Source organism: Pelophylax lessonae (genome assembly GCF_965119305.1).
Source record: "Pelophylax lessonae genome assembly, chromosome: 4".
Taxonomy (NCBI): Eukaryota; Metazoa; Chordata; class Amphibia; order Anura; family Ranidae; genus Pelophylax; species Pelophylax lessonae.
The window spans coordinates 38369409-38383229 of NC_138771.1; the positions used below are offsets into that span (position 1 = coordinate 38369409).

A 13821-nucleotide genomic window follows, 5' to 3' on the forward strand; every position below is an offset into this window, starting at 1 on the left:
CAAACCTTCAGAAGTATGAGATGAACCCCAACAACTTGGAAAGGTGGATCTCTCTCACACGTACCAACACAGACTATCCCCCAATTTAACTGATCCCCAAAGGTTTTTGATTAAATAGCGGAATAGAAAATATGATCCCAAAAAAGTGTATGTATATCACACGTACACAACCACACTAGGCCCCAATTACTATTGTTTGTACCCCTAAAAGGCTAGATGAGGAGTAGGGGGAGTATGGAACAGGCAGCACCCTCAAACCTTCAGTATGAGATTGTGTTCACTGTACCCCACAAAGATTGAGTTCACTGCACCCCACAATGATTGTGTTCACTGCACCCCACAAAGATTGTGTTCACTGCACCTCACAAAGATTGTGTTCACTGTACCCCCCAAAGATTGTGTTCACTGCACCCCACAAAGATTCTGTTCACTGTACCCCACAAAGATTGTGTTCACTGCACCCCAAAAAGATTGTGTTCACTGCACCCCAAAAAGGATGTTGTTCACTGCACCCCAAAAAGGATGTTGTTCACTCCACCCCAAAAAGATTGTGTTCACTGCACCCCACAAAGATTGTGTTCACTGCACCCCAAAAAGATTGTGTTCACTGCACCCCAAAAATGATTTTGTTCACTGCACCCCAAAAAGGATTTTGTTCACTGCACCCCAAAAAGGATGTTGTTCACTCCACCCCAAAAAGATTGTGTTCACTGCACCCCAAAAAGATTGTGTTCACTGCACCCCACAAAGGATTTTGTTCACTGCACCCCAAAAAGATTGTGTTCACTGCACCCCAAAAAGGATGTTGTTCACTGCACCCCAAAAAGGATTTTGTTCACTGCACCCCAAAAAGATTGTGTTCACTGCACCCCACAAAGGATTTTGTTCACTGCACCCCACAAAGATTGTGTTCACTGCACACCAAAAAGGATTGTGTTCACTGCACCCCAAAAAGATTTTGTTCACTGCACCCCAAAAAGATTGTGTTCACTGCAGCCCAAAAAGATTGTGTTCACTGCAGCCCAAAAAGATTGTGTTCACTGCAGCCCAAAAAGATTGTGTTCACTGCAGCTCACACACAGAAAAATGGATGTGGATCACTGACACCTGCCTATCTCCAATCCCACACCACACAGCAATATCGATTGTAGTTTGTAGAACACAGTTTCCCTAAAATTCAGCAGACTCTGTCCCTAACAGGATTGAGAAGAGATCGTAGATCAGGATTGAGTGCAGACCCCACCCCCCACACAGCAATATCGATTGTAGTTTGTAGAAGACACTGACCCTATATAATTCAGCAGACTCTATCCCTAAAATGCCTACAACTCGCCCTGCCTAAACACTCCGACCTGTCCCTCAATTCTATCCGGACACAAATGGTTTTTTCCTGCCTATCTTTCCCTAATCAGCAGCCAGCACGTTGTTGTGTGCTCTGTCCCTGAATCTAAGCAGCATAATGACGCCGCTGCGGCTGCCTCGAACTTATAAAGACTTGGTCACATGCTTCAGACGGCCAATCACAGCTACTGAGACATTTGCAGGCATGGCTGGGATGGCTTAAGGCACACCAGTTAAACGATTGTTGATTGGCTGTTGAAAGCCCGCCATGAAAAGAGCGCCAAAGCATGCAAAACCCGGAAATAAAACGACCGAACACGGATTTTTACCCGAACATACAGTAAAGTGTCCGTGTCCGTGTTCGGGTACAAAAAATCCAATTATTCGGTACGAACACGAATAATACAGTCCGTGTTCGCTCAACACTAGTCCCAATCAATTTACACCTGATTTATGCTCACAAGCTTAAGGAACTGTTTGGTCGCTGCAGCAACCCCTTGTTTTTGTTTTTAACAAATGTTTTTTATTTTGAGTCTGTGTCTGTCTTGGGACTCTATGAATATCTTCATTTTTCAATTATTTCATTTATTTATTTCATTTTTTCAATTATCTTAGTGTCCATAGTTGACCCTGTTTTTGAGGAGATTCTTTCTCCTCGTGTTTGTTTATTCACTAGGCCGGCTGCCTGTGACCACCTTCCTTGTTGACAGGAGAGACAACCCTCACCCTCATCCTGGGACCTGGCTTTCCGCCCAAAGACCACCCTGTCACATGTACCCCCGGTTTTTATGAACTATCCCAGTATGCACCGCGGTTGTGCCTCCCACTGAGACAGCCACAAAAGCCTGTGTGTCACTGGCTTTGTTTCCTCCACTGTCCAACCGGCTCCCCTATTGGATACAGTGGAGACACTCCCTCAGACCAAGTGAATAACACATGGACACATGTAACAGGCAAAGCTACTGATCAGGCTCCTCTGATAAGCAGATGAAGTAAACAAATGCTTTTACCTAGCACCTACCTAGGAGGGTGCTACATATATATATATATACAGTATCTCACAAAAGTGAGTACACCCTCACATTTTTGTAAATATTTTATTATATCTTTTCATGTGACAACACTGAAGAAATGACACTTTGCTACAATGTAAAGTAGTGAGTGTACAGCTTGTATAACAGTGTAAATTTGCTGTCCCCCCAAAATTACTCAACACACAGTCATTAATGTCTAAACCACTGGTAACAAAAGTGAGTACACCCCTAAGTGAAAATGTCCAAATTGGGCCCAAAGTGTCAATATTTGTGTGGCCGTTATTATTTTCCAGCACTACCTTAACCCTCTTGGGCATGGAGTTCACCAGAGCTTTACTTCTACTACTCCATGACAACATCACGGAGCTGGTGGATGGCAGAGACCTTGCGCTCCTCCACCTTCTGTTTAAGGATGCCCCACAGATTCTTAATAGAGTTTAGATCTGGAGACATGCTTGGCCAGTCCATCACCGTCTCATCAGACCACAGGACATGGTTCTAGTAATCCATGTCCTTAGTCTGCTTGTCTTCAGCAAACTGTTTGCGGGCTTTTTTGTGCATCATCTTTAGAAGAGGCTTCCTTCTGGGACGACAGCCATGCAGACCAATTTGATGCAGTGTGCGACGTATGGTCTGAACACTGACAGGCTGACCCCCACCCCTTCAACCTCTGCAGCAATGCTGGCAGCACTCCTACGTCTATTTTCCAAAGACAACCTTGGGATATGACGCTGAGCATGTGCACTCAACTTCTTTGTTGACCATGGCGAGGCCTGTTCTGCATGTAACATTGTAGCAAAGTGTCATTTCTTCAGTGTTGTCACATGAAAAAATATAATAAAATATTTACAAAAATGTGAGGGACGTTCTCACATTTGTGAGATACTTTATATTATATACAGTACCGTGCAAAAGTTTTAGGCAGGTGAAGAAGTGCTGTAAATTAAGAATGCTTTTAAAAATATATATTTTCATTGTTTATTTTTAACTTCAAACAAGTATCAATTCTTAAGCTGGATACACACTATACAACTTTTGTTGTCAGATTTCCTTTAAATTTACCTTTTCTATGTAGTGCAAGGGCCTGCCTGATTGCATACAAACTGAAAGTGTTTAGGTTTGACCTCATATTATATGGTTTTGGTAAGTCTTAAGGAAAAAATCTAAAGAAAATTGTATAGTGTGTATGGCCCTTTACATTCATGCACTTTGTACACTTGCACAGAGTCAGGGGTTTGTAGGATTAGAGGCAGGTGTACGAATAACCAATTTTACCAAGCACTAATGATCATTAATTTCATATGTAAGTTGAAACACAGTCATTAACGGAAACAGAAACAGCTGTGCAGGAGTTTTAGGCCCCTTTCACACTTGTGCGACTTGTCCTGCAATTTGGGGCTGCAATGTCGCATGGCAAGTCATACTCCTGGATTTCCAATGAGTACCGTTCATATCTGTGCGACTTCAAGTTAAAATGACTTCAAAGTAGTCCCTGCTCTACATTGGTCCAACTTTGATGCGTTTTGAGGTCCATAGACATAGGCATTGCTTCAAGTCCAGTCAAAATCGCATCAAAAATTGTGGCAAAACTGCACGAATTTTAGATCACATAAGTGTGAAAAGGCCTTAAAAAGAACAGCTAGACTCTGCTACTAAGATGAGGTTATGGAAGATAGTTTCATGTCACAGGTTAAACACCATGGCAAGACTGAGCACAGCAACAAGTCACAATGTAGTTGTGCTGTTCAAGCTCCTTTTAAGAAGCACAAAGTTGAGGACCGTAGACACAGTGGTCAGCCAAGGAAACTGAATGCAGCAGATGAAAAACACATCATGCGTACTTCCCTTTGACATCAAAAGAAATCCAGCAGTGCCATCAGCACAAAACTGGCAGAAACCAGTGGGATCCAGGTGCACCCATCTATTCTCCAGAGAAGTCTAACCAGAAGCAGTCTTCATGGAAGAATTGCGACCAAAAAGCCACACCTCAAATGTGGAAACAATTCGAAGCGACTCAACTATGCATGAATAATTAGGAACTAGGGTGCACTTTTCTAAAAAAGAGGGGGCTTTGTTTTCCAGCTGCTGGGACTGTATTGACTTTTTTCCTGTGGGCTAATATGATCTTTATAGGAACTGGGGTGCATTAAAATGGCAGTGCTCTGGACTAATTAATCAAAATGTGAAATATTTGGCTGTAGCAGGAGGGAGTTTGTTGGTGAAGATCAGGAGAGCGGTACAATAATGAGTGTCTGCAGGCAACAGTGAAGCATGGTGGAGGTTCCTTGCCAGTTTGGAGCTGCATTTCTACATCTGGATTCGGAGATTTGATCAGGATCAATGGTGTCCTCAGTGCTGAGAGATACACGTAGATACTTATCCATCATGCCATACCATCAGGGAGGTGTGGAATTGACCCCAAATTTATTCTGCAGCAGGACAGTGACCCCAAACATACAACCAATGTCAATAAGAACTATCTTTAGCATAAAGAAGAACAAGGAGTCTTGGAAGTGATGGTTTGGCCCCCACAGAGCCCTGATCTCAACATCATGGAGTCTGTCTGGGATTACATGAATAGACAGAAGGATTTGAGGCAGCCTACATTCACAGAAGATCCGTGGTTAGTTCTCCAAGATTTTTGGAATAACCTACCTGCTGTGTTCCTTCAACAACTATGTGCAAGTGTACCTAGAAGAATTGATGCTGTTTTGAGGGCAAAGGGTGGTCACATCAAATATTGATTTGATTTGGATTTCTCTTCATTTATTTTCATTTAGATCATTGATAAAAATAAACTATTAACACTTCTATTTCTGAGAGCATTCCTTAATTACAGCCATTTTTTCACACCTGCCTAAATCTTTTGAACAGTAGTGTACATACAGTATATTAACAAAAACGTTGCATTAGATCCTTGCAAAAAATTAATGGTCTGGTATGGATTTTAAGGGGGACCCCATGCAAAAGAAATACAAAAGCAGCACACGGGGAACCCCAAATTCTATAGCAGACCCTTCTAGGATGCAGCACTAGAGGGTCGCCAGCAAGAAGAAGAGGTCCTAATTCCCCAAAATAGATATTTAGTTAGACCTCGTTTAGAATACTGTATCTAGTTCTGGAGACCTCACTTACAAAAAGATATAGATGAGATAGAACGAGTTTAGAGACGGGCAACAAAAATTGAGAATAGTCTGAGGGATAAAACCTATTGGGATAGGGAAACAAGGGAAAGGATTGACAGGAATTAATACTTTAACCACTTAAGCCCCAGCTCTATTTCGGACACTTTTTGTTTACAAGTTAAAACCAGTATTTTTTCCTAGAAAACTACTTAGAACCCCCAAAAATTATATATATTATTTTAGCAAAGACTCTGGAGAATCAAATGGCGGTCATTGCAATATTTTTTGTCACACGGTATTTGCGCAGCGGTCTTTAAAACGCAATTTTTTTTGGAAAATTTTTGAAAAATCACATTTCACTGCATTTAAAAAATACTAAACAGTAAAGTTAGCCCATTTTTTGCAGATTGTGAAAGATGATGTAACGCCGAGTAAGTAGATACCCAACATGTTATGGTTTAAAATTGCGCCCCCCCCGTGGGATGGCGACAAACTACGGTCAATAGAAATCTCAATAGGCGACGCTTTAAATTTTTTTAACGGTTACCAGTTTAGAGTTAGAGTGTATATCTTTTTTTTAAATTATTGCTCACGCTCTGGCAATCGCGGCGATACCTCACATGTGTGGTTTGAACAGCGATTTCATTCGCGGCTCGACTTCCGTATACTTTTTTTTTGTGCACGAGCTAACGGTGACGGCGGTGGCTAAAATTTTTTTTTTTCCTATTTATTTTATTTTTTTTTTAACTTTATTACAGTTTAAAAAAAAAAAATCTGATCACTTTTATTGCTGTCACAAGCAATGTAAACATCCCTTGTGACACCAATATGTAGTGACAGGTACTCTTTATGGAGGGATCGAGGGTCTAAAAGACCCTAGACCCCTCCACTACACTTCCATGTATGCAAAACACCGAAAACTGCATTTTTGCATACAGCCGTTTTTTAAAATATTCCGCCTTTTGCAGCACACTAACCCGGAAGTGACGTCATGGACGCCGCCTCCGGGTTACGTCATCGGAGACCCGATCTAAGCCGTTTCCGGCTTTGATCGGGACTCCATCCAGCCGGCGGACGTGCCGGCTGGGTGCTCGGGGCTCCCGGTGGGACGAAAGCCCCGGTAAAAGTCACGGAAGGCGGCAGGAGGGGGGGGGACGTCCCCTCCCGCTCACCCGGGTAACGATCGAGCGGCTCCCGAGCCGCATCGGTCGTTACCAACGGAAAGCCAACCGTTGACACTAAACCACGTTACTGGGGTGATGCCTCTAGCTAGAGGCATCCTCCCGGTATACCCCCACAAAGTTACCCGACGTATATATACGTCACTTTGCGGTAAGTGGTTAACCACTTTCCTACTGAGCACTTTCACCCCCTTCTTGCCCAGGCCAACTTTGAGCTTTCAGCGCTGTCACACTTTGAATGACAATTGCGCAGTCATGCAGCACTGCATCCTTATGAAATTTGTATACTTTTTTTTACACAAATAGAGCTTTCTTTTGGTGATATTTATTTATGACTGGGTTTTTTTATGCTAAACAAATTAACAAAAATAAGAACAAAAATTTGGAAAAAAAAACAAACTTTTATTTTTAGGTTTCTGTTGTAAAAATTTGGCAAATAAGTAATTTTTCTCCTTCACTAATGTGCGCTGATGAGGTTGCACTGAAGGGCACTGATATGCTGCACTGATATGCGGCACTGATAGGAACTGATAGGCAGCACTGATGGGCACAGATAGGTGGCACAGATGAGGAGGCACTGATAGGGGGCACTGATGGACACTGATATGCGGTACTGATGGGTTACTGATAGGCAGCAGTGATGGAGCTGCACTTATCATCAATCCAATCTTCTTCATTGAAAAAAATGTTGGGGTAAAAATCCAGAAACAAGACAGTTGACGAATTTCAGCCTAAACAGGCCTTGATACGTTTCAAGGCTGCATAAGCTGAAACGCGTCAACTGTCTTATTCCTCAATTTTTACCCCAACATTATTTTCAATAAAGAAGATTGGATTCAAACCTTGCAAATTTGCGGCTCTTTTGACTGTCATATATCCACAGCATGCAAAGGCTTTAGGCGGGGCATTGATAAAGTATTTAAAAGAGTAGCATGGGCTTTTTTTTATTGTAGAATCATTGCATCTGTCCCCCTCGGGGCTCTAATGCTCAGGGCTGCTGTTAGAAATCATGGGGCCCCATACTGCCTACCTGACAGAGCCCCACTCCTTAAAATACACTAAAATCATTCTTAACCACTTCTGGAATGGGAGGATTTGCCCCCTTTATGACCAGGCAATTTTTTGTGATTCTGCACTGCGTTATTTTAATGAACTATTGCACGGTCGTGCAATGCTTTACCCAAATAAAATTGATGTCCTTTTTCTTCTCACAAATAGAGCTTTCTTTTGGTGTTATTTGATCACCTCTGTGATTTTTATTTTTTGTGCTATAAAAAAAAAAAGAGCGACACTTCTGAAAAAAAAAAAAAAAAAAAAAAACAATATTTTTCACATTCTGCTATATAACATTCCCAAAAAAAAAATTAAAAATTAAAATTTGGTAACATCTTAGTCCAATTTGTTTTCTGCTACATATTTTGGTCTAAAAAATTGCAATAAGCGTATTATCGCATCTACTAACTACGGGAAAGATTTATGTAATTTTTGTTGGTTTTTTTTTTTTTTTTACTAGTAATGGCGGTGATCTGCGGTTTTTAGCGGGACTGCGACATTGAGGTGGACAGATTGGACCCCTAACTGACATTTTTGACACTTTTGGGGGGACCAGTGAAATAACTACAGTAATCAGTGCTAAAAATATGCACTGTTACTGTAATAATGCCATTGGCAGGGGAGGGGTTAACACAGTGGGTGTTTAGGGGTTAAATGTAAGCCTAGGGGAGTGATTATTACTGCGGGGGGGAGGGGGCTTTTGAAATGATCACAGAGACCTGTGATCCTATATAGAAGGCGCTCTGTGATCATTCCAAACACATCTGACCGTTCTTCTCTCTCAGCGGGGAGCGATCGCGAGTGGCCGGCGGCAATGGGAGCCGCTGGCCCCGTGCATCGGAGTCCCCGCTCCCGAGTGCGCGAGCAAAGTACAGTTACGCCGGTTTGCACAGTAAATCTGTGGCGGGCGGTCCAGAACCGGTTAAATAGGGATTATGACATATTTCATGGCCCCTTCCCCTGCTCTCCACCGTGAAACATCCCAGCTGCAGGCCCGGAGAGGAGGGACTCCGGCAATGCTGCGAGTAAAAGGGGTGCACAGGAGGGCCAGGAAAGCAGCGGATGCCACAATTGATGCCCCCGCAACACAGCTGGAGGGAAAAGAGGAGAAGCCAGCAGAGGGAGGCAGAAGAGGATCTGTGTCTGCAGTAAAGCAGTACAACTGGCCCTGCTGCTCAGCAGGTGCCAGGGCCCCCCTTTTAAATTAATAGGGCCTGGGCCAAGTACAGGAGGTCTGGCAGTACTGCCTTATCAGTGGCCCTGCTAATACTGCAAACTGAGCAATCAAACACTACCAATTGCTGGGTTCTCAGGGCTCCCTGAGCAGAGAGCTGGTAACCATAGGCGTGCGCACAGGGTGTGCCAGGTGTGCCTGGGCACACCTTAATCACCCCTTGTGGTGCAGATTCCCCCTGTTTAGACCCCTGATATTTCACCAAAGCTCCCTAACTGGGCTAACAAAAAAAATAAAATTGTAAAAAACAATTAAAAATAGCAATAAAACTACAGACACCAATCTCTAACCTAGTGACACCATCAGTATATACACATGTCTATGTGTTTGAGCTTTGGGGTGCACACCCTAATGCAATAGGCTGTGCACACCTATGCTGGTGACCGTCAGTCACTGGCTCTCTGCTCTGCCCCCTCCTCACTCACTGAAGCTCTGGGCTGTGGAGGAGGTGGGAGTGGCTGGCTCAGGCTCTCAGCGGCTTGCTGAGAGGATGAGCCCAGTGCCGGTCCAGGCATGTGGGTGGATTCCGACTTCATTGTAGCGATATTGCTGGGCCGGCTCTGTGATGTCAGCTGACAGAGAGATACAATTGTAGAATTAGGGAAGGTAATGGCGCTCAAGGGTAGTGCTAGGAGAGGGTGTTCAGCTGCAAAAAAAGGGGGGTAGGGTGTCAAAGGGAGTATACCGAAATACAGGAGGCATCATGTAATGAGCCAATAAAGTAATCATGGAATCCTAGGCACAAGGGGAGGATGGAGAGTCCATGTGCTAGTCTCTGGAAGGGAAGATAATAATAGATGAACCTGAGATACAATGGGGGATAAGCAGATCCAGGATGAATCCAGGAATGGATGGATGGATGAACACTCAGGGCTGCTGACCGAAGGAGTGAAGCCAACTTTGGGTCCTTCAGAGCCGCCGGACCTCATCTGGATGCTGCACACAGTTACATCTACCGCCGGAGCAGGACACGCTGGACACTTGAATCCACTTCCCTCCATGTAAGTTGCTACTGTTGTTACTGTAATAAATTACTTTTACCACACTCAAGAGGCGCTTTCCCTTCCTTTACTTGTTTGACAGAGGGATACAGCCTGCTGTCAGCTGAAAACGGGTCACAGGAGCGCAGAACAAACTGCACTCCTGTGATCCACAGGAGAAGTGCAGCCAAACAAGCTTAGTCTGTGGCTGTATTTCTCTTTTTTTTTTTTTCGTTTTAAAAGCTCTATTTGTGGGGAAAAAAGGACATCAATTTATTTCAATTGTCCATTAAATTAACGCTGCGCCGAATCGCAAAATATGGCCTGGTCATTAAGGGGGGAAATCTTCCGATCAGAAGTGGTTAAAGAAAAAACTGCCACCTAAAAATCATCACATTGTCTCCTATGTGATGAAAGGGAAGTAAAACAAAAATTGCAAATATTTTTATTTTTTTTGCAAAAAAATTGGTTACACCCAAGCACATAAAATCCCCCCCCCCCCCGAAGAAAGCTTGAGGACCTCCACCTCCATATATATGCTCATAGAAACGTAAGCCCATGCGTCGGGGGCACCTACACGTGAAAATGTTGATTGCGATACACATGTTGCCATGCACGCGGGAGTGAAAGCATTAATTCTAGCACCAGACCTCCTCCATAACACTAAACTGATACATGTAGGGGGCTTTTTAAGCATTGTGGTCGGTAATTGGGTGCGCTAAAACAGTGATAAAGACCCAAATCAATGGGATGACAAAATCAATAAACATCAATTATAAATCATGAATAGAAAATAAATCTTCATAAACTAGTGACACTTGTGTGGTATATCAACATAAACAAAAAGATCATAAGTGTCCATAAATGAAGTGATGAATGAAACTGAAAATTGAAAACAACGTGCTTCCAAATCCAAAGTGTAAATCCACCTCCAAGTGAAATTCCTCCTTACCAGACGGAAGAAGTAAGATGCCAAAACATAACAAATGTGCTGAAAACAAAATGGAAATCCCACAGTGCTCCAAATCGCCTTGTGAAAACACCTGAATTGGTCTCTTACCAGATAGCAATCAAAAAACGCTTGTAAATTGCTCCCAGAGAACACTATCTTCTCCTCCTCCTTCACATTCAAAAGAGTGTCTCCAATATGCCAAGCTGCCGGTCACTCTGTGTGATCTGATATGGAGAAGATCCCATGCTGTCCCTATGGTGGCCGTGTGTTCAGGATGGAGAAGATGTTCAGCCTGCTGGAACCGTAAGCATTGCCTATAGAAAATATAGGGGACTGAAGTTTGTTGCCATTTCACAGGCACACACAAATTTAAGGTTTGGCAAATTTGGTATCCATTTACTCAGCGCAACCTCTTTTATATTTTACCAAAATGTGGTTTTATTTATTGCATATGTTCACCCTAATTATTTTTTTTAAACTTAAATTTTGTGTTTCCTATACCTTTAAGGTAATATCAGGTGACTTAAATTTGAACTACCACTATTTTATTCTCTAGAGAGTCTGCTTTCAGAAAATATATAATGTTTGGGGGTTTTACATAATTTTCAAGGCTAAAATGATTTTTAAACGTGTGCAAAAACTGAAAAAAAAGGGGTCAGGCAGCAAAAAGGTTAAAGAGAACCCCAACTGGAAGAATGTCCTCAAAACACACTTCACACTTGGTAAGCTCAGATCTCTTGCAGTTGTGCTGTGTGAATAGTCTATGGAGATGAATAATAGCTGGACAAAGGAAGAAGATATCAAGGACATTCTTTCTTCACCAGATGGAATCCCTGAGACTTTCAGTAGAACCAAATGTAACACAAAGTAGCCAGCTGAAATTAAATGGTACTGTTAAATGCATCCCATAAACAGCAGAAAGTCAGTGTTGAAGGCCTACAGCAGCTTAGAAAGTTACTTACTGAACAGAAACTTCTCCCTGGCTGGTGTCCCAACCACAGACCTGCCTGCAAAGCGGTCATCCAAGAGAGGAGATGAAACATGGAAAGGAGGCATTGATCATGGGAGAGGAAGTTTGGATAGGTGAGCATAGCTGGAGCCCCAAAGCCTGGCATATGGTGTATCAACAGTCAGAAGAACCTGGAATGGACTCTCCCACTGAGGCTTCGCAAGATGCCATTGGATCCCTTCCCAGTCTCTGGTATTGAGGCAGTGTTGGTCATGTATTCGCTCAGGCAAGGAAGAAAACACTTGGGAACACGGCTCAGTTAGTGAATGATGAAAATGCATTGCATGTTCAGTCAAAGCTTCATAAACAAAAAAATAAAAAGATGAGAATCATGAGGAAAACAGTTCAGTCACTGATACTTATCTGAAAAAATAAAAATGTATAATATTTACAGGCCTTCTAGGTGTGTGTCTGATGGACATAAGCACTACTAGTGTATCCAATCATTACATTCCAGTTTGCTCACAGATTTTAGTTTATTTCTTTTCTAAAGTCACATTTTATCTTTTCACATCTTCTCTAGCTTGTGGGATGACATTGGGGCAGAGAAACTAATGGGACACCCACAAATACTTTATTATTCCTCCTTCTTCCAGAGTTTCCTCTCTGCAGCTGAAGCTTATGAATCCTCTGGTGATACTTAGCACAGCATTTACTGCATAATCTTTGTCACATTTAAAGCATCAAAATGGCTTCGTTTTAGTGTGAACCCTCTGGTGTCTGATAAGATGTGTCTTCACTTTAAAAGCTTTGCCACATTCAGAACACTGATATCGCTCCTCTCCAGTGTGAATCCTCTGGTGTATGACAAGATTTGACTTCAATGTAAAGGTTTTATCACATTCAGAACACGGATATGGCTTCTCTCCAGTGTGAATCCTCTGGTGTCTGATAAAATCTGACTTCTGTATAAAAGCTTTGCCACATTCAGAACACCGATATCGCTTCTCTCCAGTGTGAATCCTCTGGTGTATGATAAGATTTGACTTCTGTATAAAAGCTTTGTCACATTCAGAACACTGATATGGCTTCTCTCCAGTGTGAATCATCTGGTGACTGATAAGATGTAACTTCTGTATAAAAGCTTTGCCACATTCAGAACACTGATATGGCTTCTCTCCACTGTGAATCCTCTGGTGTCTGATGAGCTCTTTCTTGGTTATAAAAGCTTTGCCACATTCAGAACACTGATATGACTTCTCTCCAGTGTGAATCCCCTGGTGTCTGATAAGATCTGAATTCTGTGTAAAAGCTTTGCCACATTAAGAACACTGATATGACTTCTCTCCAGTGTGAACCCTCTGGTGACTTATAAGATATGACTTCTGTATAAAAGCTTTGCCACATTCAGAACACTGATATGGCTTTTCTCCAGTGTGAACCCTCTGGTGACTTATAAGATATGACTTCTGTATAAAAGCTTTGCCACATTCAGAACACTGATATGACTTCTCTCCAGTGTGAATACTCTGGTGTCTGATAAGATCTGACTTATGTGTAAAAGCTTTGCCACATTCAGAACATTGATATGATTTCTCTCCAGTGTGAATCATCTGGTGTCTGACAAGATTTGACTTCAATGTAAAAGTTTTATCACATTCAGAACACTGATATGGCTTCTCTCCAGTGTGAACCTTCTGGTGTGTTATACCTTTTGCCTCCATTGTAAAACCTTTATCACATTCCAAACAAGAAATATCTTCTGAAATGACTTCTCATATATACATGGGTTGGACTTTACAGTAAAGACATTGTCACTTCCAGAGCACTAAAATTACTTCTCGTTTGTTGTCCTCTGAGGTTGGATCAATGTGGAAGAGCATTCAAAACATTCATGACATTTAGAACACGGATAGGTCTTGTGTCCTATGTGAATCTTCCAGTGAACTGCAATAAAGACTTTCAGTCACTT

The 13821-nt window shown here is 42.4% G+C and overlaps 1 protein-coding gene across 1 annotated transcript; it reads right to left on the reverse strand.

Annotated features, from left to right (window-relative positions):
* Positions 1-12592: 12592 nt before the first annotated feature.
* On the reverse strand, positions 12593-13616 carry LOC309552496 (uncharacterized protein; the record flags this gene model as incomplete). The annotated part of the gene is made up of 2 exons (XM_082253465.1): positions 13208-13616; positions 12593-13123 (listed from the first exon to the last, which is right to left on the reverse strand). The coding sequence occupies exons 1-2, from the start codon at positions 13571-13573 to the stop codon at positions 12593-12595; spliced, it is 897 nt and encodes a 298-aa protein (XP_082109591.1). The 5' UTR covers positions 13574-13616.
* Between the last annotated feature and the right edge of the window lie 205 nt (positions 13617-13821).